This window comes from Hypoxylon trugodes (assembly GCF_022578975.1).
Source record: "Hypoxylon trugodes strain CBS 135444 unplaced genomic scaffold F4822scaffold_7, whole genome shotgun sequence".
NCBI classification, from domain to species: domain Eukaryota; kingdom Fungi; phylum Ascomycota; class Sordariomycetes; order Xylariales; family Hypoxylaceae; genus Hypoxylon; species Hypoxylon trugodes.
Genome location: NW_026250022.1, coordinates 1,501,598 through 1,525,374, shown reverse-complemented (window position 1 = coordinate 1,525,374; position 23,777 = coordinate 1,501,598). Strand labels below are relative to the sequence as shown.

General features: G+C 46.7%; 4 protein-coding genes across 4 annotated transcripts; 3 read left to right on the top strand and 1 right to left on the bottom strand.

Moving 5' to 3' along the window:
- Nucleotides 1-842: 842 nt before the first annotated feature.
- On the top strand, nt 843-14,324 carry F4822DRAFT_444893 (cytoplasmic dynein heavy chain; the record flags this gene model as incomplete). The annotated part of the gene is made up of 3 exons (XM_051463299.1): nt 843-1,140; nt 1,211-13,512; nt 13,572-14,324. The coding sequence occupies 3 exons, from the start codon at nt 843-845 to the stop codon at nt 14,025-14,027; spliced, it is 13,056 nt and encodes a 4,351-aa protein (XP_051312275.1). The 3' UTR covers nt 14,028-14,324.
- A 2,758-nt stretch (nt 14,325-17,082) lies between these two features.
- Nucleotides 17,083-19,145, top strand: F4822DRAFT_318402 (uncharacterized protein). Its single transcript, XM_051455422.1, has 3 exons — nt 17,083-17,591; nt 17,646-18,187; nt 18,235-19,145. The coding sequence occupies exons 1-3, from the start codon at nt 17,269-17,271 to the stop codon at nt 19,047-19,049; spliced, it is 1,680 nt and encodes a 559-aa protein (XP_051312274.1). The 5' UTR covers nt 17,083-17,268; the 3' UTR covers nt 19,050-19,145.
- Nucleotides 19,146-19,976: 831 nt separating this feature from the next.
- On the bottom strand, nt 19,977-20,832 carry F4822DRAFT_318337 (COPI associated). The gene is made up of 3 exons (XM_051455421.1): nt 20,694-20,832; nt 20,533-20,604; nt 19,977-20,356 (listed from the first exon to the last, which is right to left on the bottom strand). Exons 1-3 carry the CDS (start codon nt 20,711-20,713, stop codon nt 20,053-20,055), a joined length of 396 nt encoding a protein of 131 aa, XP_051312273.1. The 5' UTR covers nt 20,714-20,832; the 3' UTR covers nt 19,977-20,052.
- A 1,912-nt stretch (nt 20,833-22,744) lies between these two features.
- Nucleotides 22,745-23,530, top strand: F4822DRAFT_431370 (uncharacterized protein; the record flags this gene model as incomplete). Its single annotated transcript, XM_051461466.1, has 1 exon — nt 22,745-23,530. The coding sequence occupies one exon, from the start codon at nt 22,745-22,747 to the stop codon at nt 23,528-23,530; it is 786 nt and encodes a 261-aa protein (XP_051312272.1).
- Nucleotides 23,531-23,777: the final 247 nt, after the last annotated feature.

The following is a 23,777-nucleotide window of genomic DNA, read 5'->3' as shown; positions in this document are numbered from 1 at the left end:
TCGATAAGTTGAAATATCAGACTAGGGAAAGTTAAATCTGAATTTTCCGTTAAGTGCGGAGAGTAATCGAAAGACGATGAACCCGTCAACCTAACCTTATAGCTTAGAAGTGTATTTATGTACTTGCTCATAGCTGAATAAGTAGCCAACCTTAAATACAAGACAGAATCTGGTTACTATCCTTAATATCCAACTGAAGAGAATCATGCGATCCCTAATGTTCTTTCATTATGAAACAGGGGCTAAACTTCAAAATGAAAATTACAAGGCGAACAAAAGTGATAAGTTGAGATGTGCGTCAGGGGTTCAGTTTCTTACACCTAAGAAGTGGTCCGGGCTTCGGAATATAGTGGGTATTTACCTATAAGTGGACCACTGTCGTGGCATTCGGCCGCTAGCCCCACGCTAAAGCTAGTAGTCATCCAATCAGAAACGTTAGCGATTAGATATGGAAATTATCCCCATATTCTACAGTGGCAGTCGCGCCGTCCTTCGCGTAATATGTGTAAAATGATGGATGACTGGTAGCAACTTCAACAGAAAATTACCTATCCCTTCTTTTTTTGTGTATTGCATTACGACTATTCAATCAACATAGTCCACCACGATACCCGTTGGCCAACACGGCAAATAATCTTCTACGGTCCTTACGCTCTTTTTTTCGCCTTTGTCCTTTTCTCTATACCAATACCCCTATCTAATCCGTATAGACTTTTTTCTACTTTCCAGTTAAAGGAGTTCTCGTTTCTCCTGACACTAGAAGACCGTTCCCTAATACACCGAGAAATGCTATCAGCTCTGTGAAAATAAGTCCGACTCAGCCTTCAAACAAAATCGCCACGATGGAGGCCGTGGCTTCTCCCCTGGCTTTGCAAAGCCCTGGTTCGAATGGCATAACGCCATCGTCTTTCATAACCATCGATCCGGTTTTGGTGGTAGACTACTTGGCATCCGTGATCACCATTGCTCTTGGAGCCACCCGTAGTGAGCTTGAGCGATCCGACAATCTCCTCTCGAAAGCGAATTACGACGATACAGTCCAAAGGTGTAGTCGCTTCGCTACCGATTCTCAAGTCGCTTTATACGTCCAGAAGGATGTGAAGCCGTCGGGTGATATTCCAGATGGTCCAGCAGACAATGGTATGAAATTGAAGTAGTATCTTACAAGTGTTCACGGGACGAGTTTACTAACATACATAACTACATGCAGTTCCTGTCACGTATACGTATACGATCACGTCCGAAATATCTTCTTCGCCGACTACGATAGCCTACCTCGCACTACTTAAACGTCCTCAAGCGATCGACCCCTCGCTGCCGCTAAGCTCACAGATTCAGATACAAACACTGCCTGGAACTGCCTCGCTTGCCAACCTTGTTAGTGAACAGGGCCCTACTGCTTCACCTTTTGAAATATTACATTCCATTCTTCATAATGCGCTGGCGCCCTACTTCGATGCCAATACCAAGACTTCCCAAGTTGCGAATGGCGCTAGGAACCGAGCGGATGTGGACGCAAAAACTGGTATTCCTGTAACCAAGAAGCGAATGACGGAGCTTGAGTTGAGCTTGCTCCATCTTCAGCAGAATGTTGAGATTCCGGAATTGTCGCTCTCATTTCACCCAGTTGTCCAGGGCGCGTTGGAAGATGCCGTTGGGCGCAATACGCGACCGAGTACTGACTTGATACCCGCTCACCTTCTTTCAGACAGCACATTCATGAATAACCTACAGTCGACAGTAAATAGTTGGATCAAATCGATACAGACAATTACGAAGCTCACCCGAGACCCTGTAACGAGAACGGCGACGCAGGAAATTAATTTTTGGTTGTCTATGGAGTCTGCGCTGGAAGGGATCGAAGCCCAGCTGAGGAGCGAAGGTGTTATGTTGACTCTGGAAATCCTGAAGCATGCGAAGCGTTTTCAGGCTACCGTTAGTTTCACCGCTGACACGGGTCTGAAGGAGGCTATGGAAATGGTACAGAAGTACAACCAACTCATGCGAGACTTCCCGCTTGACGAATTGCTTTCCGCAACTTCGTTGCCCAAAATCCAGGATGCGATTGGTCAAATCTTTGGTCATATGAACAAGAAGATGAGGTTTAGCAATTATCCTATAGCACGAACTCTGCATCTAGTCGAAGCCATTTCAGCAGATCTTGAAGAGGTTATGCACCGTCTTCTTCCCGGCTCTGAATTAGTCGACCTCGACTACAAGGATTTTAAGAGTCTTATGACTACGGCAGATGAGATATTCAAATCTTGGGATGCCCAGATCAAAGATTTTACCAACATTGCCCGAGAGACAACGCGCAGAAGGCAAGAGAGGTTCATTCCCATCAAGGTCAATCCAAAGCATAGTGAGCTACAGGCTCGATTAAAGTACATCGATACCTTCCGAGATAATCATGAGCAGCTGCAACGAACTATCGTTAATGTCCTTGGTCCAAGAGCAACCGTTAACGGTGTGACTGAAGAGGTTACGGCTAATGGCGTTGCTCTTGTTGAAGAGATGGGCGACGTTGATGCGGTTGAAGAGGTCCAGCAAGCATGGGAAGCATTAAAGCATGTTGATCTTCTCGACGTTTCCCCCGAGGGTACTCAAAGATGGGTTAAGGCCGAAAACACTTATAACGAGCGCACGTCGCGAGTAGAAAACTCGATTATCGCCAGACTACGTGATCGTCTTGCTACCGCCAAGAACGCAAACGAGATGTTTCGTGTTTTCTCCCAATTCAATGCCCTCTTTGTGCGACCGAAGATCCGGGGCGCCATCGCTGAGTATCAGAACCAGCTTATTGACAATGTAAAACAAGCTATATCGGGGCTTCACGAACGATTTAAGCAGCAATATGGTCATTCTGAGGCCCACGCCATGGCTCAGCTACATGACTTACCTCCAGTTTCTGGTGCTATCATCTGGGCGCGCCAGATTGAACGCCAACTTGACAATTACATGAAGAAGGTTGAGGACATCTTGGGTTCTGACTGGGCTCTTCATACCGAGGGTCAAAAATTGCAAACCGAGAGCGAATTGTTCAGAAAGAAGCTCAACACGCAAACAATCTACAAAGCGTGGATCGAAGACGTACAACGAAAACAAATATCGATATCTGGTCGACTCTTCAACATTAATAAGATCCGATCTGCCAATAATGCGCTAGATCTTTCGGTGAACTTTGATGCTCAAATCATCGCGCTGTTTAAGGAGACCCGTAATCTTGGCTGGCAAAATTTCAATGTGCCTCATGCTGTAAATAACATTGCGAAGGATGCCAAACGAGTATACCCATACGCTGTTAGTTTGATGGAAAGTGTGAGAACTTTTACGCAGACGACGCGACAAATTGCGGAACTTCCCGAAGTTGCCATCCTACTAAGTGGTTACCAGAACGATGTTCATGTGCTAGTTGCCAAGGGCATACCTCTGAAGTGGGAAACATTTGTGAACACGTGGGAATCATATCAGAAGCCGTCGCTCGCTAATGGCAGCCTTGAGCACACGATGGGTCGTAGTGGTGAGACCAAGCATGTCTTATTCGTCCGAGAATTCGCTGCGGCTGCTTCTCTTCTGCAGGCGAAAACAGGCACCCTTGCAACTATTCACGTGAATGTTCAAAAGGCCTTAGCAGAGTTGGCAACTTGCCCATACGAGGCATCAGAATTTGAGGCGCGCCTACAAACCATCCAAGCAGCCGTTGATCAGTTGAATTTAGAACAATATGTCAATCTCGGTTTCTGGGTTGAGAGAATGAATGAACGGATCAAGTTGACGCTGCTTACTCGACTCCAACACGCCGTTTCCGCATGGATTAAGGCGTTTGAGGATGACACACCAATCGATCGCATTGAGAATAATCGCAGAAAGCAATTGGCTCCGTCCGGGGAGACTCTTAAGTCCGACGCGCCTCTTATGAAACGTCTAATTCACGAAATCACAATGAGAAATCAAGTTATTTACCTCGATCCACCTCTCGAGTTTGCGAGAGCTAGCTGGTTCTTGCACTTGCACAATTGGATAGGCATCGTCTGCAATCTTCCTAAAATTAAGGCTTCTAGGTATCAGATGAGTTTGACGTTGAGTACCGTTGTTCACGAAGAAGCTCGTTTCAATGATCTTCCTAGTGATTGCACCGACATTCTTGGCAGAGTCTACGGCTCGGTTGAGAAAAAGCTGCAGGGTATTGGCGAATATGTGGACAAGTGGCTGCAATTTCAATCTCTTTGGGATCTGCAATCAGAACAGGTTTACGAACTTTTAGGCGACGAACTCTCCAAGTGGCTGCAGCTACTCCAAGAAATCCGAAAATCCCGTGCGACGTTCGACACGACCGAAGTCAGCCGCTCGTTCGGCCATATTACTATTGACTATGAGCAAGTGCAAATGAAAGTCAATTCTAAATATGACCAATGGCAACAAGAAATCCTGGTGAAATTCGCTGGACGACTTGGTAATCGTATGAGAGAGGTTAATGCCGAGATCGAAAAGGCTCGACGAGACCTAGAGGGACAGAGCCTCGAGGCTACCTCCACTGCACAAGCGGTCCAATTTATCACGATTGTCCAAAGCTGCAAGCGTAAAGTCAAGGCTTGGGCACCCGAGGTCGAAACTTTCCGTCAAGGCCAGTCTACTCTTGTGCGAAATCGCTACAATTTCCCCAACGACTGGGTCGATGTCCAACAGGTTGACTCAACATGGGAGGCACTCAACGAACTCTTGAACAGGAAGGCCAAGATTGTCCAGGACCAGACCGACGCACTCAAGGCCAAGATAGTGGCAGAGGATAAGGTTGTAGTGGATAAGATTGCTGAAATCGCTACGGAATGGAATGGCGAGAAACCTGTTTCGGGCACAATTGCCCCCGAGGTTGCGTCCGCAACACTGAGCTCTTTTGAAACCCGCATCACGAAACTGCAAGAGGAGTTTGATATGGTATCTAAAGCTAAGGAGGCTCTTGATCTTCCGGCGAGCCCCGAGTCTTCTCTTTCGACCATTTTGGAAGAAGTCCATGATTTCAAATCCGTATGGGCTGCCTTATCGACAATCTGGAAGAGCTTGAACGAACTTCGAGAGACTCTATGGGGAAGTGTTCAACCTAGAAAGATCCGGAGTAGCATTGACAGCCTGATCAAGATGACGAAGGAAATGCCTAGCAGAATGCGACAGTATGCTGCTTTTGAGCACATACAGAATATCCTCCGCCAATTTTTGAAGGTGAATAGTTTACTTAGTGACTTGAAATCGGAAGCCATCCGAGATCGACACTGGACGAAGATTTGGAAGGAGATCAAACCTGGTCGACGATATTCACCCGTGTCTATGACTCTTGGAGACGTTTGGGATCTCAATCTTGTCGCCACTGAAGTTATTGTCAGAGACATCATCACACAAGCTCAGGGTGAAATGGCCTTGGAAGAGTTCTTGAAGCAGGTGAAAGAAACCTGGAATAACTACCAACTTGATCTCGTACCATACCAGAACAAATGTCGTCTCATCCGGGGCTGGGACGACCTCTTCGCCAAGTGCAGCGAAAACCTCAACTCACTACAGGCGATGAAACACTCGCCGTATTATAAAGAGTTCGAAGAGGAAGCATCGTCCTGGGAAGACAAACTGAATCGTGTCCACGTACTCTTCGATGTCTGGATTGACGTCCAGCGCCAATGGGTGTACTTGGAGGGTGTCTTCACCGGAAATGCTGATATTAAGCATCTATTGCCTATTGAGTCCTCAAGATTCCAAAACATCAACAGTGAATTCATGACTGTCATGAAGAAAGTCTACAAGCAACCGATGGTGATGGATGTCCTGAGCATTACTGGAGTTCAGAAGTCTCTGGAGCGTCTTGCGGAATTACTCAACAAGATTCAGAAGGCGCTTGGTGAATACCTCGAAAAAGAAAGAGTTTCGTTCCCTCGTTTCTACTTCGTTGGTGACGAGGATCTCCTAGAAATGATTGGTAATAGCAATGATACGTTACGTATTGCTAAGCATTTCAAGAAGATGTTCGCTGGCCTTACTGGACTCGTTATGGACGATGAATCGATCATCTCAGGATTCACTTCTAAGGAAGGCGAAGTCGTGCGTCTCAAGAAAGAGATCTCGCTCGCAAAGGTTCCCAAAATCAATGACTGGTTGGCTTTGCTTGAGAATGGCATGAAGGCAACTCTAGCGGAACTTCTTGCCGAAGCCATCGAGGTGTATGGCCCCATATTCGAGTCCAGTGAAATAAACCAGAGTGCCTTAAACGATTTTATGAACGCCTTCCCTAGTCAAATCGTGGTGCTGGCTACTCAAGCAGTTTGGACTACGGCGGTTGAACAATCATTGAATGATGGAGGTAAAACTCTGCAATCACTCTTTGAACGAGAGGTCCAAGTTCTCAGACTCATCGCTGAAACTGTTCTCGGCGACTTGGAGGTAATCCAGAGAAAGAAATGCGAAGGCCTCATTACAGAATGTGTTCACCAACGGGACGTTATCGAGAAGCTAGTGAAACTCAACGCTACCACTCCGACACATTATATGTGGCTGTTGCAGATGCGATACGTCTATGTACCCGAGGGCGATTTCCTACAACGCCTTCACATTAGGATGGCAAACGCGAAACTCAACTATGGATTTGAATACTTGGGTGTACCCGATAGACTTGTCCGAACTCCTCTCACCGACCGTTGTTTCGGAACTCTTACTCAAGCACTTTGCCAGCGACTCGGTGGATCTCCCTACGGACCTGCGGGTACTGGAAAAACCGAGTCAGTCAAAGCACTTGGTGTTCAATTGGGTCGTTTCACTCTTGTGTTCTGCTGTGACGACACCTTTGATTTCCAGGCCATGGGTCGAATCTTCCTTGGTATTTGTCAGGTTGGAGCCTGGGGTTGTTTCGATGAATTCAATCGTCTGGAAGAGAGAATCTTGTCTGCCGTCTCGCAACAAATTCAGAACATTCAGCTTGGTCTCAAGCAAGGCGCCGAAGATGATAAGGCCCAAATCGAATTGGTTGGTCGCCAGCTTCACGTAAATGCTAACACAGGTATCTTCATCACGATGAATCCTGGATATGCTGGTCGTTCCAACTTGCCCGACAATTTGAAGAAGCTTTTCCGCAGTGTTGCCATGTCAAAGCCAGACAAGGAACTGATTGCCGAAGTCATGCTCTATTCTCAAGGTTTTAATCAAGCCAAGCAACTTTCGAAACAGACAGTTCCGTTCTTCGACCAATGCTCTGCGAGACTATCTAAGCAAGCACACTATGATTTTGGTTTACGTGCTCTGAAAAGTGTGCTTGTTAGTTCCGGTGGCCTCAAACGCGCCCGACTTACGAGTAGTAATGGTGAACTTGGCGCCGAAGAAGTCGTCGAGCCCGAAATCATCGTACAGAGTGTCCGAGAAACAATTGCCCCTAAGCTAATTCGAAACGATGTCGAAATCATGATGACCATCGAAGGAGAATGCTTCCCAGGCGTTCAGTACGTGCCTGCTAACCTAACACAGCTTGAAGACGCTATTCGTCGTCTAGCAGCAGAGAGGCACCTCGTGGTAAATGAGACTTGGATGACCAAGGTCCTTCAACTTTACCAGATTCAAGGGATCCACCATGGTGTTATGATGGTCGGTAATTCGGGATCCGGAAAATCTGCAGCATGGAGACTGCTACTTGATGCACTCCAGCAAGTTGAAGGTGTCGAAGGTGTTTCTCATGTCATCGATTCGAAGGTTATGTCAAAGGAGGCGCTATATGGAAACCTCGATTCAACTACCAGAGAGTGGACCGATGGTTTGTTCACCAGCATATTGCGAAAGATTGTTGACAACCTCCGTGGAGAAGATTCTAAACGTCACTGGATTGTGTTCGATGGTGATGTCGATCCTGAGTGGGTTGAGAACTTGAACAGTGTGCTCGACGACAACAAATTGCTCACGCTTCCTAATGGTGAGCGTCTTAACCTGCCGCCTAATGTCCGAATCATGTTCGAAGTCGAGACATTGAAATATGCTACATTGGCGACCGTCAGTCGATGTGGTATGGTCTGGTTCAGCGAGGACACTGTCACTCCAAGCATGATGGTTTCCAACTACCTCGAAACTCTCAGAACAGTAGCATTCGAAGATTTGGATGAGGATACAGCTGCCGCTGGTCAGAGCCCTGCGAAGACACTCCAAATCCAGGGCCAAGTTGCTGACTTACTACACGCTTATCTAACATCGGAGGACTTCATTTTTGCCGCTCTCAAGGAAGCCGAATCCTTCAACCACATTATGGAGTTTACCATCGCTCGTGTTCTCACCACACTTTTCTCCTTGTTGAACAAGGCTGTCCGAGACATGATCGAGTACAACGCGGCGCACGTTGATTTCCCGCTGGATTCTGAACAGATTGAAGCATATGTTGCGAAAAAACTACTACTCGCCTTGGTTTGGGCTCTTACAGGTGACTGCCCGCTTAACGACCGAAAGGCGTTTGGTGATAGGGTTGGTGCTCTTGCGAGCTTCGGATCGCCACCTCTCGATGGCAGTAGCTCTCTCATCGATTTCGACGTGGTTCTTCCCCGAGCCGAATGGACGCCGTGGCAGAATCAAGTCCCTACGATTGAGGTTAACACACACTCTATCACCCAGACAGACGTCGTCATTCCCACTCTGGATACTGTTCGTCACGAAGATGTACTCTACTCTTGGCTCGCAGAACACAAGCCACTGCTACTCTGCGGTCCACCAGGTTCTGGTAAAACTATGACCTTATTTAGTGCACTCCGAAAACTGCCAAATATGGAAGTTGTCGGTCTCAACTTTTCTAGTGCCACCACTCCAGATCTTCTCATCAAGACTTTTGAGCAGTATTGTGAGTACAAGAAGACCCTAAATGGCGTCATGCTCTCTCCAACCCAAATTGGTCGATGGCTTGTTATCTTCTGTGATGAGATCAACTTGCCGGCACCGGACAAATATGGTACTCAACGAGCTATTTCATTTCTGCGTCAATTAGTCGAGCATAATGGTTTTTGGCGTACATCCGATAAGTCTTGGGTTACACTTGATCGAATCCAATTTGTTGGTGCTTGTAACCCCCCAACTGATGCAGGCCGTACACCTATGGGCGCCAGATTCCTGAGACATGCCCCACTTATCATGGTCGACTATCCGGGTGAGCTATCCCTGCTCCAGATCTACGGTACCTTCAACTCCGCCGTGCTCAAGATTATCCCGACGCTGCGTGGATACTCCGAGCCGCTCACTCAAGCTATGGTTCGGTTCTACTTGGAATCACAACAACGATTTACACCTAAGATCCAACCCCATTACGTCTACAGTCCTCGTGAATTGACAAGATGGGCGCGTGGTGTATACGAGGCTATCCGTCCATTGGAGAACCTGTCCATAGAAGGACTGATCCGCATTTGGGCTCATGAAGCATTGAGACTGTTCCAGGATCGTTTAGTTGCAGAGGATGAGCGACAGTGGACTGATGATGCTGTGCGACGAATTGCACTGGAATTCTTCCCTACGATTGACGAATCAAAAGCACTCGGCGGTCCGATCCTATTCTCCAATTGGCTTTCGAAGAATTATGTTCCTGTTGACCGAGAACAATTGCGAGATTTCGTCAAGGCTCGTCTCAAGACTTTCTGTGAAGAAGAGGTGGATGTTCCACTCATTCTATTCAACGATGTGTTGGAGCATGTCCTTCGTATTGATCGTGTCTTCAGACAGCCGCAAGGTCACTTGATCTTGATTGGTGTCAGTGGAAGTGGAAAGACAACACTCTCGAGATTCGTTGCTTGGATGAACGGTCTCAAAGTTTTCCAAATCAAGGTCCATGGAAAGTACTCTGGTGAAGACTTCGATGAAGACCTTCGTGAAGTATTGCGCCGATGTGGTTGCAAAGGTGAAAAGATATGCTTTATCATGGATGAATCCAACGTCCTTGATTCCGGTTTCCTGGAACGAATGAACACTTTACTAGCCAATGCCGAAGTTCCAGGTCTTTTCGAAGGAGACGATTTTGCCTCCTTAATGACGGCCTGCAAGGAAGGTGCTCAGCGACAAGGTCTACTTTTGGATTCCCAGGAAGAACTTTACAAGTGGTTCACGCAGCAAATTGTTAAAAACCTACATGTTGTGTTCACGATGAACCCGCCCGAGGACGGTTTATCTTCCAAGGCTGCTACTAGTCCAGCCTTGTTCAATCGTTGTGTACTGAACTGGTTTGGAGATTGGTCCGACCAGGCTCTATTCCAAGTCGCCAACGAACTCACCCACTCCATCGATCTCGATAAGCCTAATTTCACCGCCCCCGATAGTATTCCCGTCGCCTACCGTGGCCTTGCCTTGCCCCCCTCTCACAGAGAAACAATTGTCAACTCTATGGTTTATATCCATTATTCTCTGCAACGCTTCAATGCCAAGCTTCAAAAGCAACAGGGCAAGGTTACCTTCCTCACCCCGCGCCACTTCCTCGATTTTGTTGCACAATATGTCAAGCTTTACAATGAGAAGCGCGAAGACTTGGAGGAACAGCAGCGCCACTTGAACGTTGGTCTGGATAAGTTGAGGGACACAGTCGAGAAAGTCCGTGACCTTCGGGCAAGTCTAGCCGAGAAAAAGACTCAGCTCGAAGCAAAAGATGCCGAAGCTAACGAGAAATTACAACGTATGGTTGCCGATCAGCGAGAAGCTGAACAACGTAAGAACACTTCTCTAGAAATACAGGCGGCACTTGAAAAGCAGGAAGCCGAGGTTGCATCTCGCAAGGAAGTTGTCTTGCACGATCTAGCAAGAGCTGAACCAGCTGTCGAAGAAGCTAAAGCTAGTGTCAGCAACATCAAACGACAGCACTTGACTGAAGTTCGATCTATGGGTTCTCCACCCCAGGGTGTCCGACTTGCTATGGAATCCGTATGTGTGTTGCTAGGTCACAAGATTGCTGACTGGAAGGGCGTTCAGGCTATAGTACGCAAAGATGACTTCATCGCAAGCATTGTTAACTTCGACAATGAGGAAAAGATGACAAAGTCCTTACGATCGCAGATGCGATCAAAGTTTTTGAGCGACAAGGATTTTACATACGAGAAAGTCAACCGTGCTAGTAAGGCCTGTGGTCCCCTTGTTCAATGGGTGGAGGCACAAGTGAATTACTCCGAAATCCTTGATCGGGTTGGCCCCCTACGAGAAGAGGTCGACCAGCTCGAGGAGCAAGCCCTCCAGACAAAGGCTGAAGCGAAGGCCATTGAGAACACCATTACTACTCTCGAACAGAGTATTGCAACCTACAAGACAGAGTACGCGGCGCTCATTAGCGAGACTCAGGCCATCAAGGCAGAAATGACTCGCGTTCAATTCAAGGTCGACCGAAGTGTAAGACTTCTGGACAGTCTCTCTTCAGAGCGTGTCCGTTGGGAAGACGGTAGCAAATCGTTCGAAACTCAAATTAGCACTCTGGTTGGTGATGTTCTAGTTGCCGCGGCTTTCTTAGCATACAGTGGTCTTTACGATCAAACTTTCCGAAAATCAATGATGGAGGACTGGTTACACCAACTACATCTTTCCGGGATCAACTTTAAACCTCACAATCCCGTCACAGAATACTTGTCGACCGCTGACGAGCGACTTAGTTGGCAAGAGAATACCTTGCCAGTTGATGATCTGTGCACGGAGAATGCCATCATCCTTAAACGCTTCAACCGCTACCCGCTGATTATTGATCCTTCCGGCAGAGTTACTGAGTTCCTTCAACGCGAATGCAAGGATCGCCGCCTCACAGTTACGAGTTTCTTGGATGATTCTTTCACTAAACAGTTGGAAAGCTCCCTCCGATTCGGTAATCCAATTCTTATCCAGGATGCGGAACATCTAGATCCTATCCTCAATCACGTTCTGAATAAAGAATACCAGAAGACCGGTGGCCGTGTGCTTATCCAACTCGGCAAACAGGAGATTGACTTCTCGCCTGCGTTCAAGATTTACTTATCTACCCGAGATCCCTCCGCTACCTTCCCACCGGATATTTGCAGTCGAACCACATTTGTCAATTTTACAGTTACACAGAGCAGTCTCCAGACTCAGTCCCTTAATGATGTTCTGAAATCCGAGAGACCAGATGTTGACGAGAGACGATCAAACCTTATTAAACTGCAAGGTGAATTCAAGGTCCATCTCCGACAGCTTGAAAAGCGTCTTCTCCAAGCTCTTAATGAATCCCGGGGTAACATTCTTGATGACGACCACGTCATCGAGACTCTTGAAACCCTCAAGACTGAAGCCGGAGAAATCACTGCGAAGATGAGCAATACCGAAGGCGTGATGGCCGAAGTCGAAGAAATCACTCTGCAGTACAACATCATTGCACGATCTTGCAGTGCTGTATTTGCGGTCCTCGAGCAGCTACACTATGTCAATCACTTTTATCAGTTCTCGCTACAATACTTCCTCGACATCTTCCACTCGGTCCTACACAACAATAAGAATTTGGCAAGCGAAAGAGACTTCAACAAACGCCGAGATATCATCATCAAAGACTTATTCGTGACCTCTTTCAAGAGGACTGCATTGGGTCTACTACAAAGGGATCGGATCACTCTGGCTATGCTTCTCGCTCAAGCTTCTCCTTACAAGATGGACAAGGGTTTAATCGATATCATTCTTGATGATCGTATTGAGGGCAGGGATATCTCAACGGAGATCGACGCGAAGGACGAGACATTCACTCGGGCGAAGAGATTCGGGGTATTAAAGGACAAGCTCGACCAAGTACCAACCAGCGCCTGGGATACATTCCTCACCGAAGAGCTCGCCGAGAATTTTGTTCCCCAAGTCTGGGATGCAAACACTAAGCCATTTGATCAAGGATTGCTTTCGCTGCTCCTTGTCAAGCTATTCCGCCTTGATCGTTTCGTTCCTACTGCGGAACGATTCGTGATGTCAATATTCGGGGCTGAGTTGTTCGACGTTGTGGATGATCTCAAAGAAACCGTCAGCCAAGTTCCTTCAACCCGACCAATCTCACTTGTCTCAAGCCCCGGTTTCGATGCCAGCTACAAGGTAGACAACTTGGTTGAGAGGATGCGCGTCCGATGCACCAATATTGCTATGGGATCGAACGAATCCCTTGCGAGCGCCGACAAGGCCATCAGTAATGCAGCACAGGTCGGATCTTGGGTTCTCATCAAGAACGTCCATCTTGCGCCTACCTGGCTTCAGTCTCTGGAGAAGCGTATGGAATCGCTTAATCCTCACTCTGACTTTAGACTATTCCTGTCTATGGAGTCTAGTCTGAAGATTCCTGTGAACCTGCTTCGAGCTTCCCGTGTACTCATGTACGAACAGCCGGCCGGTGTACGAGCCAACATGAAGGATTCGATGACTTCTCTATCCGACCGCGCTACCAAGAGCCCTGTCGAGCGATCTAGGTTGTACCTACTTCTTTCATTCTTACACGCCGTGGTACAAGAACGTCTACGATACGCACCTAATCTTGGATGGAAGGGTTTCTGGGAGTTCAATGACAGTGACGTAAGTTACTCCACGATCGCATAACATTAGGTATTCTAGCTAACCTCGCAAATTTGCAGTACGAATGCTCAGCCTTCATTGTCGATACTTGGGTAGAATCCGTGGCGCAAAGTCGCACGAACATCAACCCACAAAACATTCCCTGGGATTTGATCCGATACCTAGTCCGTGAGACGTACGGTGGTAAGATCGATGATGAAGGCGATTTCAAGTGCCTAACGGAGCTTGTTAATCAGTCACTTACACCAGCCGCCTTCGAAATTGGGCACAAATTAGTTGAAGGATCCGAGAAGGATGGGCAAGAATCAAGCCTTGTTGTGCCGTCAGGTACATCACTAGAAGAATTCATGGGGTGGATCCAAAAACTACCCGAGCGCGAGCCGCCGACTTACTTAGGCCTCCCCGCTAATGCTGAAAAGCTTCTTTTGGTTGGCCTTGGCAGAAGCTTGATAGGGAACTTGAAGAAGGTGACGGAATTATTGGATGAGGGGGAACAGCTTATGGCTGAGGTTTGAGATTCGGGATTTGAGGTCTGATGATGATGTGTAAGAAGGTGAAATGATGTTTTATTCACTGGGGTGTTTGGTCTTTTCCCTGCGGGATTCCTGAGATTACAACCTTTCATACCCCGATACCCTACTTAGTTTTAGATTGCCGTCGACAGGTTTTTTGTCTCCTTTGTGGAACGCATACCTAATGAATAAGCTACAATATGCGAAATAGATTAAGCAAATCAAATGAATTTTCCAAGCTTATCGTCCCACTGTCGTTCCTTAGTGGCGAATACCCAGGTAAAGTCGTACTGTGGAGAGGAGATGGATCACGATCATTCAAGCTCGGTGAGATTTTGTAATTTCTCAGATCAAAAATGTTGTCGAGATAAACGAGAAGGTCGGGTACTGACATCATTTTTCTCTACGTACTGTACGGAGTTAGGTTTTTGTTAGGAGGTGATAATTCCTTAGCGGCTCCAGCCTATGCAAGCTTCCAACTCCCGACTATCCAATTAGAGAAAGTGTATTTCCAACCGTCACACTTGAAATGCAGATGTTACTCGTTCCATCGATCCACATGGACCGGAAGAGATTTCTAATAACGGAAAGGCATATATAGTATATTAAGTGAGGCAGTCTAGGCCTTTTGACTCCTCACTTTTTATTTTCGTTTGTTGAAGTACCTACCTAAGTATAAAAGGGGTGTGAAAATTATGAAAGTCATATATGTATAAATGAACACCTCAGTACTTTGTGCATGTACTAATTTTATGTTTGCTTTTTTGATGAAAAAGATTATCAGTTTCGCATCTTATCTACGGAGTTTCCCCCTCACGCAACCAAACTTTAAGTGAGCGGTACGTACCACGTACCACGGGAGCCTGCGGCGGGCTGCAACATGCAAGGAGATGGACCTAGATAAAAAAGCTTGGCATATGGGAAAAAAGAGGAGACCGTGATTGAAAGTATCAAAACCTTGTTATTGTTGCTGCCTTGGAAAGATGTTCCGTTTTCCGCGGTCTTCCTTATTACACCATCTACGTAGTCGGGTACACTACTGCTTTTTAAGTGTCCCCTCGTTTTGCTCATGTCTGATGTAAAACACGCAATTTAGTAACATCCACTCGAACTAATGAGATCGATTCGTTTCTAGCGTATATAAGCGATCTCACCAGCCTCCTGCTCAGCAGAAGGGCACGTGTTGCCAATAGATTTCCAATGTTATTTACTAGGTCCCCGAAATCCTGAGGAGGATGAAACTAGGGAGAGCGCCGAAGGCTGGAGGCGAAACCAAAGACATGGGCAGACCTAGACCGCCACATTAAATATTGAAATTTAGACGTATCAATCCATCAATCAATCTCGGTGCACCCACGTAATTACATACATGATACAGTGTGATATGTTGCGAATATCACGCAGTACATGTACCTATGTAGTGCGACTTTGGGGATGAAAAGTTTACGGGTCCAACCATGTCAGAATTATATATCAAGACTGATATCAGAATTGTAGATAGGTAACACCTTAACTGGATGATGGTGCTGCATACATCCATACGAAATTGATCATGTCGATGTCGAATTGAACAGACCGCTTTCCGAGGCGGCCAGTACCCATCAGCCAATCGTTGGTTGGAGATTACAAAAAGAACTGTCCGGTCTTGTCGTATTACCAAATTCAATCTACAGCACAGCCAATCAGATGCGATTTAATAATAATCCACTGGATTCTCATTCAACCAGCAGGCCGACGCTCGGGAACGGAGTCCATTATCTTTTTGAGAAGTGACAGATCCATGTTTAGTCCATACTAGTTAGTCCGCGCTAGTTTATGCCAGCACAAACCTAGCTAGGCGCTAGTCCTATGGGGAAAGAACTGCCTTTGCTACCACTATTCACCCTATGTTCTAGGTACTTGTAAGATGGCGGAGAGAATCAAGCGGGTGGAGGTTGTGTGTACCACTATCTACATGTAGTAAGTAAAAAAGCCCAGACCCAGACTCGCTGTCGGCTCAGCCCACTTGCCCACAATGCACGTCCTAACCTTTAGAAGCCAGGTAATGGCACAGTGGCAGGAAGTACCTATTGCAGCGCTGCAGCACTACAGCACTACGGCACTGGTAACTGCACTGCTGACTTTGACTTTCCCAGTCACCCCCTTCCATGTGGCATTCCCAATTTCATCCATCAAAACCTCCGTCAGATCAGATTATTATCCCTCCTCGAATCTCCGAGACTCACCTCGGACTGAGCCTCGTCTTTCCCACAACCCCCTTTTTTCTTACGTTCCCTCCCACCCTAAATCTAATGACGCCGCCTGTCCTCTGATTCCTCCGATCTTATCTCCACGGATCAATCCCGACGTGGCGGAGTTGGGGTCTGTCTATATTATAGTCCCGAGTGGGAAGACTTGAGTACCTAACCTGACAGAAACGGAGGATAGGGTGACGCATGCTTGCTCTACCCTACTGCCCTACTGCACTGCACTGCGCTACAGATACCTAACCTGCCTATACATACCTCTCCAAACCTACATACAGAACTACTCCTGCAGTAGTAACCCCGTACCGTACATTTGCACATACGGGACTTTATCCTCGTGATCCGGGTATGCCATAGCGTAAGGTATATTCCAATCACCAAACCAACTCACAAAAAAGGTCAACCCTTTATCACTCCACCCTTCTAAGCCTAACATCCTCACTCCGCCTGTCTGCTCCGGGTCTACGAGGAATCCACATAAGCCTCGAACCTAGGGACGTTCGCCCCTTGCGTCCCAGATAACTCCATAGTCCCGTCACTAGCCACCTGACTTCATAGTCGATTATCGTCGGATCGATATTCTTCATCTTGGTTCCGACTAATCTTCCTTCTTGTTCACTCACCATTCATGCGCAATCAGTTTGGAGAAAACGACATAGATCTTGCACAGCCCAATATTCGTCACCACTCCAATTAATAAGCATTTCGAGCAATCAACAATACAAATCTTAGTAGCACTGCCCACGGTTCTTTGGTCCGGCACTGTCGATTGACCCACAACCGGCTTTATTGTTGAGCCGCCAATATCTCGAACACCGGATAGATATTGCATCGAATATCGGCATTCCATCAGCCACCTTTCTGAAGAAGAGTCACCCTTATTATATTCTAATACAAAGCCACATGTTATCATAAAATACAAAGGGGGATCTACCCAACGAATACCGGAGTTTCTACAACTCGGTCAACTCTTAGAAGATTTGACAACAAAGGTGGTGATGGAAGTCGCTTCGTATCCATATGCGAAGTTTGCCATGTCAGAAATGAACGCATCCAGAACCGCGCTCCCTACACGCCCCGTCGTCTCCAGAGAAAGTACTCAACTATCCGAGACAATGCCCATTCAAATCGCTTCTTCCGTGGGTTCGAGAAGTCCAGCAGCCCAGAGTCAAAGTGATTTCTCGGATGTACCTAGCCCGTCCATACAAGGGTCCGAAAGGATTAATTCTAAGAGCCCTTCTCCATTCGACACGACCCATCAAGAGAACTGGGCGACGACAAAACCTACTTCGACGCCTAATCAAAGCGGTCAGGTATGCAGGTGAGTAAACTAATTACCAAGTGAGACATTCAACTAGTCCTAATTCTATCGCAGCAATTGTAGTACTACGAGAACACCACTATGGCGGCGTTCGCCTCAGGGCGCTACCATATGCAATGCATGTGGACTGTATCTTAAGGCGCGGAATTCATCCCGCCCAACGAATCTAAAACGGCCGCCATCAACGGTCTCTACTACACCGAAAAGAACACCCGAGAGGACTTCTGCCGGATCTTGTTCTCAAAGTAACCCGGCAAATATTCCAGGTGCCACTTATGTCGCAGCAGATCAGATGCCCAATGGATCATGTCCAGGTGGAGGACGATGTAATGGTACCGGCGGTGCAGAAGGATGTAGTGGTTGTCCGGCATACAACAACCGGGTAGCGAAAAGTGCTCAACTTCAAAACCAAAATCGAGCGTCTAGTAATGAGCAGTCGACCCCTGCAGATGATGGACCAGCCCCGATCGATATAAATGCGCAACAAGGATCTTCTCTGAATACAACGGTGGTTATAGCTTGCCAAAATTGTGGTACTACAATAACTCCGCTATGGCGTCGCGATGAGTCCGGGCACACCATCTGCAACGCATGTGGTACGTGTATAACTAAATTTTGTGAGACGCCAGCTAAACGTTTATAGGGTTGTACTACAAACTTCACGGAGTCCACCGACCAGTAACTATGAAGAAGTCCATCATCAAGAGGAGGAAACGTGTAATACCAGCGAATCAAGGAGATAGTGGTGCGGAAGATGGGATGGCAGTCGATTCGATCGAACAACAGAGTCCATATGCCGAGCCCGACATGGAGCGTGGCAGCGTAAATGAAGATGGATCCATTAATCTCGGGTTACGACGAAAAGCCGATTACCCTCTCACACTACTTCCCGACCCGACCCGATCTAGTTCGGGCCCAGCGCCGATATCTACCGATCTCATGGCATACCATACTACCAACGCTCCGCAACACACCGAAATTCAAGATTCCCTTACCGACGACAATCGATTAGCGCCGATAACGTCCATCCCATCTCTCAGCGATCGACAATCGTCGCTATCTCCTGCCTCATTCCTCTCACCATCAAGAAAACGCTCCTTCTCAGGAACCGAATCGGAGTATGCTTCAAGTGAACTAGGGTACGATAATTCAAAGAGATTATCATCGATAAAATTACTTCTCAATCCAGCGCTCGATTCAAGTGCAAATTTCCGCCCGATGGATAAAGCTCCCGAGTCTTTACAGCTTCGATCCCCAGCGACTACACTCATGTCAGCACCGAGTCCTAGCCCACAATTGACAGCGTCAAATATATTACCAAGTATTCGTTCCAGAGAGAGCACTGTAGAGGACGAAAGGACGAAAGCTGGTCGACTAGCAGCGCTTCAAGAGGAGACGGAACGAATGCGCCAATTACTAGCAGCCAAGGAGCGTGAGATGGCTGCGTTACAGAAGTAATTATCATCCTCATATGCGATTTTCTTTACCTTATGACCAAAATAATGACGGGGTTATCGGAGTTAATACGAAAATACGGCGATGATACGAAAGGAAGAGAGCCAAAGGCTTCGGGGCGCCAGCAAGTAGATTTCTTTTCACCTAGGGCTTCTATTTCGTTTTTCTCATTTTTATCCAAAAATCGTATGGCATATGCTTGGCGTACGCGAATCCGCAAAATCTATGCGGGGACCAGGGAGGCACTGGTATGATGCATGGCTGCAAGTTTCTCATGGCATAGGGGTCGTCCAGGAAGCTGAATTTTCAACCGGTTTTTCATATATCATAGAGCGGTATTGGGAAAGGGGAGTGTGAACGGGATCAAAAAGACAGGTTTTCAGTGGTGGGCGCTTGCATCAAGGCCAGAAGTCGGTAGTAATATTTATTATGAACCACCCATCTATTTATAATCGGACTCACAGGTCCATGATATTGTTAAGAGAATTCGCCCAACATAATATTAAGCTCAAGCTCATGTTTAAGCGTAAAAAATCACATATCGTCTCATGAATACGCAAGTTCGTGGGAAGAACAACTTTCTATCAAGTATCTCGTCTTTTAGACCATTTCATCTACCAGTAGATATCCCAGTCGTAACACGCCAACTTGGTTGTACAAGGTAGAATCCATCCCCATTCCCCATGCGTTTATTCGTACATATACAACCGCCGCTCCCAAGATTCAAAATAATTTCATTTTTTAGAGCCTCCAATTGCATGCGCTCAGCTCCGACCAAGATAAAAACCTACTTTTTGCCTCCTCATAAGAATGCTAAATCATGCCCGGCGGGTGGTAATCTTCCTAGTAGTTAGGAAGGTGTAGGTAGACAAAGTAGCAGTTTATCGAGTCGAAACGAGCTCTTCCTCTCTTTACGATAGCTGAAGGCATAACAAGGTATCGTCTGGAAATCCATTTACCGCCATTCCAAGAGATCCACCAATGGGGTGTAGTCGCGCATCGGCTTTTATACCTGCTCGGCGCCCCAACCAACTTGCTCGGCATCGCGCATGTTGGCGGGGGGCTCGACGGAGGGCACGAATTCAAGAGCGATGTAGGCTAGACCGACGGCGGCGACTACAGTACCGGCGATGATGCGGATTACGCCGTTGTTGAGGAGGATGGTGCCGACGAATACGTAGAATACTCCGCGCCCGATGAAGGAGAAGAGGAAGGAGGCGTAGCGCGATACTTGGGCGGGGATTTGGAATTCGAGGAGGGAGATGGAGAGACCGAAGACGATTACGTAGATGCCGATGATGATTGAGGGACTGTATAGAGAGGTATAGATTAGCGATGTGATGAGATGAGTTAGAGAGGTAGGTTGGTTGGTTATAGGGTTTGGTTCTCGACGGAGCGCATCTTTTGCCAACGATATTGTGATAAACAGTTGGCGCAGGTTTGATGATGCGGCATAGATAGAAAGAGGAAGAAGTCGGTAACGTACAATAAGCCTAGGAAGAATTGCGATATACCACCGAGTATCATGATGATGCCCACGGCAAGGTTGACGATTCGGCTATATCAGGGGAAGAGGTTTGTTAGCTATTCCATCTTTCTTCAAAACACAATTCATTTAGAAGGAAGCTGATCTGGCTTAATGCGTACAATGAGTCGGAGAAATCCATCTTTGCGATTCGATTAGATAGCTATTTACGATAAATTCGATGGGAATTATTCGAGTAACAGATCTACTGTGTTCGAGAAAAGAATCGCGAAGCGTGTTGCGGTTTATAAGGGAATGGTAACGGAAAAGATGAAGTTATACGTGGGATCGCGATGGGGGATTGCGCGAAATGGTTCCTTTAGGCAGACGTATTCTGTTGCCGGGCGATACGAATAGATGAGTGGATGAAAGCAAAATGTTTATGGTGGTTGCGTGTCGTGGATTTTTACGTGCGTCAGGAGGCTGGAGCTTAGCTTAGTTTTTTTCTCTTTCCTGCTAAATGAACCGCTGACCCTGCTTTGGATAGGGAGATAGGGAAGCTTCTAATCAATATCTCGCTAGCGTAGGACAGGGGTACCTGGGTATCAAATCTTACGGGTGTCGTCATCTACCTACCGTCAGCCACTGCACTAAGCCTTACTTTCGATGTAAGACTCGGTAACGTGGTCCAAGCGTCAAACGTGGCTTCCAATGTACCCAAGTATTTACTTTAAAAGGGGGGAGGACAACCTTAGTCATCTACCCCTATTCTTAGGTACTTAAGGGTAATCTATTGATATCACCACAATTCCAGTCGAAGAAATGCCTTGTGCCTTCAAGAAGCTTCTATATCTATTCTTCTATTATATCAAGACATACAAAGAATCCTAAACATACTCTTAGTGACACCTAACTACGATATCAGCTTGCTTTGTCGTTCGTGATGCCGATCATTTATATAAATGGCGTCTCATAGAAGCTACTTAATCATTGGCTTCTTTCCTAATGGAATTCGCATCTTCTAGTTATATCACATATCACATTCTGATTTCACTACATAAGAATACAACAGGATTGGAAACTAGTCTAATATTCTTTATACCGGGTTATACCTCTAATAACTAACTAGGTAGCTCAGGGTGTTTTCCGAGAACTATCAGGAACAAGTAAAATATAAACAGACGAGAAACCTCTCGAAAGGGTCGTAAGTTGGCAATGGGTTCCATAGCAAGCCAATTCCTGCCCCGTTTCAATATTTAAGCTATGTTGTACTGACCACTATTATAACAGAGAGTCCTATTCTTGCCCTATTTTACAATTGACTCTCAGTATAGTATGTATTTGTGTTATAATTAGGAGTTAGGGTGGTATATAGTTGTATCACAAATAATATACGCATGAAGACATATTACAGTGCATCAGTTGGCATATTCAAAGAAAAATCAGGCTTCAAGATTCAAACTCCGGGCAGGAATCCAAGTAACCCCATTTCTCATACACACTTATCTCGGCATCTACAAGGCTTCACTAGATACTTATTTATCATTGCTACTCTAAACATAAAAGGGAAGCAGGCACTCTTTGATGAAACAGACAAATACTCCTAGGCCATCAGAGGGCAATAGACGCATTGCACGAGCACCCGCTCAACTTGTTGGAGATCGTGTGTTTTGTTACGTATAGATGATATACGGGCGAATACGACTAACGACGAGCAAAACTCCGCGTAGGTCAGATAACCCATATTGTATTTTTGGCTAGGTATCTGCCTGTATCTATGAGTGCCTAAACACTGCGGGATATTGGAACCTGAGGCAACTACGAGACAGTTTCCTAGCAACCCACCTCGCAGCGAGAGCAAATCTGTCCCTGACCTTTTCTAAAAGATTATTCGTTCCCTTCTAAAACATATCATCTTCCTAAAATTAAATCCCACCTTCTTCTCCGCATAGCAATCCGATCTTTACTACACTCTAAAACATCAAGACCCATCACTCCAATATAGGGATCCAACCATTGTCATACGGGCCAATATCCAACACCACCTTTTAGGGACTTCATAGCCCCCACCATATTCGCCGTTAAATCCAAACCCATTGTCTACCGTGAATTTCGTCCTGTTTCCGGGTTTATTTCAATATCTCATCTCTGTTACTCTTGTCACCGTGCTAGCCAGCAGGTTTTGAATTCGCCTTTTTACCATCTATACAGGGCTTCCTAGACAATATTTAACATGGCACTGGCTCGTAAAGAGTACATTCGTGGCCACGACGACATTCTGGAGACCTGGTTTCTCCCACCTCCCAATTTGCCACCCCTATTCGTCTGGCGCTCTCAGAGGGCTAATCAGTTCGAAAATTATGAAGGGGATCGCAACAACCCAATGAATCGAGATCAAGATATCCCCGAAAGTGAGACCACTTCGCTCTTCGTCTACAACCTGCCAGCCGACTGCTCAGCCAAAGACCTCTTAAAGTCGATCCGAGGCTTCGGCAAGATCTTTTTCGTTCACCTCAACCCCCCTAAGGGAATGTGGCCAACGGTAGCAGCCAAGGTTGTTTTCTGGGAACACGAAGGCGCGCGAGGCTACCTTGAGGCGTCCCAGAAACGTCAAATCCCTATCGCCGGGCGCTTCGTCCGTGCAATGTGGAACCGAATTAGAACCCGAGGACAGCCCTGGAAGGACTGTTCTCGAGTAATTCGAATTAAGGGGCCTTCCGAAGTAGTCTCGATGGAATTTCTAGAACCTATCTTTAAGACGAGATTCCAATACGTCTTGGACGAAGTAATTTCAGAGTTTGATAATGAGGTCGATATAATTGAATTAGAGATTCGATTTAGCTCTTATCGAGCACAGGCTGCTACCGCGTGGCAGCAAATCCGCGAGCTTCGAGCAGGGCTTACCACGCCTGAAATCAACGATATTGTCACAGCTCGTCAACTCGAGCTACTTCGTAGCGCAGCTATAAGCTGGGGCAAAGACCCCTGCCAGAGATCTACTGGTGGCGGACCTGCCTAAGGGTTGGCCAACCATGGAGGGGGGAGTAAACAACTCTGTTGCTGTGGAACCATCGTATACACGCACAAATAGCCTCTTTGTCCTCATGCCGGAAATGAGCGGTTCCATACGGCGGTAAGGGGTCTCCCAATGCCTCTCATAATGTTCTGCTCTTTACAGCTAAACTACTGGTATTTGAGATATTGCTGTTTTGGAAAGTGGAGGGATGAGAGGGAAGCTAGAGGGGAACCGGTTTTTTTGGAAGGGA

Excerpts from the sequence above, each read along its gene's own strand:
- F4822DRAFT_318402 (XM_051455422.1), top strand. The coding sequence starts at position 17,269 with ATGGAAGTCGCTTCGTATCCATATGCGAAGTTTGCCATGTCAGAAATG. Across the intron at positions 17,592-17,645 it reads CAAAGCGGTCAGGTATGCAG|CAATTGTAGTACTACGAGAA; the intron begins GTGAGTAAACTA and ends ATTCTATCGCAG. Across the intron at positions 18,188-18,234 it reads CACCATCTGCAACGCATGTG|GGTTGTACTACAAACTTCAC; the intron begins GTACGTGTATAA and ends AAACGTTTATAG.
- F4822DRAFT_318337 (XM_051455421.1), bottom strand. The coding sequence starts at position 20,713 with ATGGATTTCTCCGACTCATT. Across the intron at positions 20,605-20,693 it reads ATGGATTTCTCCGACTCATT|CCGAATCGTCAACCTTGCCG; the intron begins GTACGCATTAAG and ends CCCCTGATATAG. Across the intron at positions 20,357-20,532 it reads CAATTCTTCCTAGGCTTATT|TCCCTCAATCATCATCGGCA; the intron begins GTACGTTACCGA and ends CTCTCTATACAG.